Source organism: Lygodium microphyllum, chromosome 30, assembly GCF_053477565.2.
Source record: "Lygodium microphyllum isolate KBCC chromosome 30, Lygodium_microphyllum_v1.1.10, whole genome shotgun sequence".
Classification (NCBI taxonomy): Eukaryota; Viridiplantae; Streptophyta; class Polypodiopsida; order Schizaeales; family Lygodiaceae; genus Lygodium; species Lygodium microphyllum.
The window spans coordinates 88,915,977-88,919,354 of NC_141164.1; the positions used below are offsets into that span (position 1 = coordinate 88,915,977).

At 48.0% G+C, this 3,378-nt stretch overlaps 1 protein-coding gene across 1 annotated transcript; it reads left to right on the forward strand.

Annotated features, from left to right (window-relative positions):
* The first annotated feature begins 228 nt into the window (after positions 1-228).
* LOC148010089 (cocosin 1-like) lies at positions 229-2,944 on the forward strand. The gene is made up of 5 exons (XM_087672799.1): positions 229-684; positions 861-1,051; positions 1,205-1,552; positions 1,790-2,007; positions 2,245-2,944. The coding sequence occupies exons 1-5, from the start codon at positions 267-269 to the stop codon at positions 2,531-2,533; spliced, it is 1,464 nt and encodes a 487-aa protein (XP_087528925.1). The 5' UTR covers positions 229-266; the 3' UTR covers positions 2,534-2,944.
* The last annotated feature ends 434 nt before the right edge of the window (positions 2,945-3,378 follow it).

Below are 3,378 nucleotides of genomic sequence, written 5' to 3' on the forward strand. Positions count from 1 at the left end.
GCTGACTGATTATCATATACATAAGCGAGCGCAGCACCTGGCGGCGTGTGTAACATGCAGGATCAGATGTGGCGCCGGGTTCGAGTCGAAGCCACACACCTTCCATTCCCGTCTGATTGTCTGGCGTCATATAATAGTGGACGGAACTCGCCCTCGTTCATTTCATACGGCTGTTTGTAAAACGAGTAGTATGCACGCAGAGTAAAGTTGTAAGCCAAGTATCTAGTACAGTCTTACCGAGTAATAGTACATCCCCGTGGGTACGAATGGTGGGTGGGTCGACGACGATGTGTCACGATCGACTGCATCTACGAATGCAAGTGACAGCTTGTGTGGCAGCCCTGGCGTTGGTGCTTCCACTAATTACGGCGCCGCTGCTGCAGTTCACTGCTGCAGCTGAATTGAATGATGAAGAAAATAGGCATTGCAATAGCAAGAAAGGCTGCGGCCAGCAGCATGGATACTACAAGGGCTCCGACATCGACCACAGGATGCAGTTCGAGGCGGAGGAGGCCGAGGAGCGATTGTTGGAAACGGAAGGGGGATCGATCCGTCGCTGGAAGGACACGTCGGGCATGCTGACCCGAATGGGCCTCATGGATGCCAGGCTGGTGACGCTCAATCCGCACGGCCTGTTGCTGCCGCAGTACGCGAACTCTCATCGCATCTTGATCATCCTCGCAGGTATGGGTCACTGTTACCACGTCAGAGTCCATACGACACTTGATTACCGTGCAACTTTCTTATGTAGGATATATTGATGTTGGAAGAATCGCCAGAATGAATGTAGCTTACAGAAAGCGATTGCTTTATTCATAAGCATTAACGTTGGAAGTATATTAATTGGCTGCTAATTGCAGGTTGCGCCAGGATGGGCATGATGTTGCCTGTGGGGATGAACGCCAACGTCCGACACGTAAAGAGAGGCGAGCTTATTGCTGTTCCGCATGGGCTGCCCCTCTGGATGTTTAATGATGGGAAGGAGCCATGCTGTTTCCTTACGATAGCCAACATTCGTGGCCCGATGATGCACGGCCGGCACGCCTACGAGGTGTCTATATATATATTTATATATATGTATACATGTGGCGCTTCCTCCGTTCCTAATAATACATCTAGGGGAAGTTGGTTTTCTTGTTTGAAACATTTTAATCAGAAATTTGAGCCAATCTAACTAAGCTATCGTACGACGAACTGCATGCAGGCTTTCCATCTCACGGGCTCATCCCATGAGGAGATGGGAGGCATCCTGCGCGGCTTCTCCACGGACACGCTTCGTTGTGCCTTTCAGATGGACGAGGAGAGCGTGCGCGAGCTGGTGAAGAACCAGAAAGGCGTGGCCATTATCCGGGTCAAGCACGGACTAGAGCTGCCAAGGGCAACCATCGCGGAGGGCGACGCGGAGGCAATGGTGGATTTCACGTACCACCTGGATCGAGCGCACCGCGACTCTCTGGTTGCTGGCGCTGGCCAGTTGACCACGGCGAATGCCCAGAAGCTGCCGGTGCTCAAGCTCATGGACATGGCGGCGACGTGCCTCAAGCTGGAGCCGGTACGTGTCTGCCTGTCACTTACAAACAATAATAGTGGACGACAGGCAGCCAGACAGTACTAGACTAAGGATTGCTGATATTATATATCCGTGTATTTACTTAAAACATCAATTGTGTGTTATTTCGGCTTATTCTTAACAATCGTATGTTCTCATCAAACATTTATGTGTTTTGTCTTATTGGCCAACAATCTCACTTAGTCATTCCTAATACCTATCCATCATGATATGTACTAGAACGCCATGGTCACCCCGGGATGGTCCCCCAACGCGGACCAAGTGATCTACTGCGTACGAGGGACCGCCCGAGTGCAGGTGGTGCTTCCCAACGGCGAGCAGGCGTGCGACGAGGAGATGCGGGAGGGGAGCCTCATGATGGTGCCCAAACTCTACCCCGTCACTATTCGAGCTGGCAAGGACGGCTTCGACGCGGCGGCGGTCTTCAACTGCCACACGTACGTACATTCGCCGTTGATTGTCGATGGGTTCTAGTCATATGCTCTTTCGTAGAAGACCATAAGGAGTCAGGACTATTGCCGTTACAATCCATGTATGTCACATGGATCATGATCGGTATCTGTCTTAGATGATCAGGATCAAGTCTTTCTTAGATATCAGGCTTTCTTCACTGCCTTTTTTCTGATATAAGACTAGTACTTGTTTATAATCCATGTGCTGTCATGGGACTGCAGCCCCTTGTTCATGTATTTCGCGGGCAAGAACAGCATCTTCCGCGTCATGCCCCGCGAGGTGCGTATGGCAGCCATGCAAGTGGGCCACAAGCTCGACAAGAAGCTGCAGGAAGCGCACCATCGCCACGCGGTCCTCCTGCCACCGTCTCGGGACGACAGCCAGTATAAACACCGCCACCGTCACCATGAGCAGTTCAACGACGAGGAGGACGATAGAGCTGATGCGGACTTGTTGACCACCTCTTCTAATTGGAGGTCTTATTGGAAGGCGCCGTTTCAGATTCTCTAGAGATGCGCGTTGTGTGGGAGGAGGATATGACACGGGTTCTATACATACTATGATATTTTTCTGTGCGCGCGCCGAGAGAGAGAGAGAGAGAGAGAGAGAGAGCGGTAGGTAGGTTATGAAAGAAGGCTCTTCTGCAACGAGAACGTGTTGTGTAAAGGAGGGGTGTAGATATCTCTGCTGCGGCGAGTGTACTTGCCTTGCCTTGTATCCATCCAAACAATCGTTTGGATACCCGGTGTAAATAAAAGGAGGTGCGGGAAAATAACTCCCTTGAGCATCCGAGTTTTGCACCTTCATTATAGATGTTTTGCTTTGGAACTCCGATATGTTTGGTTCCCAACTATCCTACATACCCCCCCTTAGAATCTAAATAAATGAAGACCCGTTTTCACCAGTTTAACGATGTTTGGGATGTGAGCTTCTGCGTAAAATACTCGCATGTGAGCTTTTCTTAAAAGCGTAATTTGCTTGTGATTTTCTAGTTTGAAGTTTTAAATATTCTTTCGATCCATTGTTGAGTTTCAAATCATCATTTTTGAATGTCGAAATGGTGAATTTTCCAATTTTGAGCGTATTATAGCTCTCTAATTTAGATGTTCAAGAAGGTCAATTCTTTCTAAAATGGTGAAGAGTTCACTTCTCCTTTTTGAAATGGTGATTTTTATAAATTAACTTAATTTTATGTTATCGATTCTGATTCGGAAACTCTTTTTAGATTGGTTAAATCTCTCATTTGGGTGAATTTTGCAATTCTCAAATTTTCTCATTTATAATTTTAAGTTTCCAATTTCTTTTCTTAACTTCTCTAATATGAAGCATACTCCTCTCTCTTTTGAAAGGGTGAT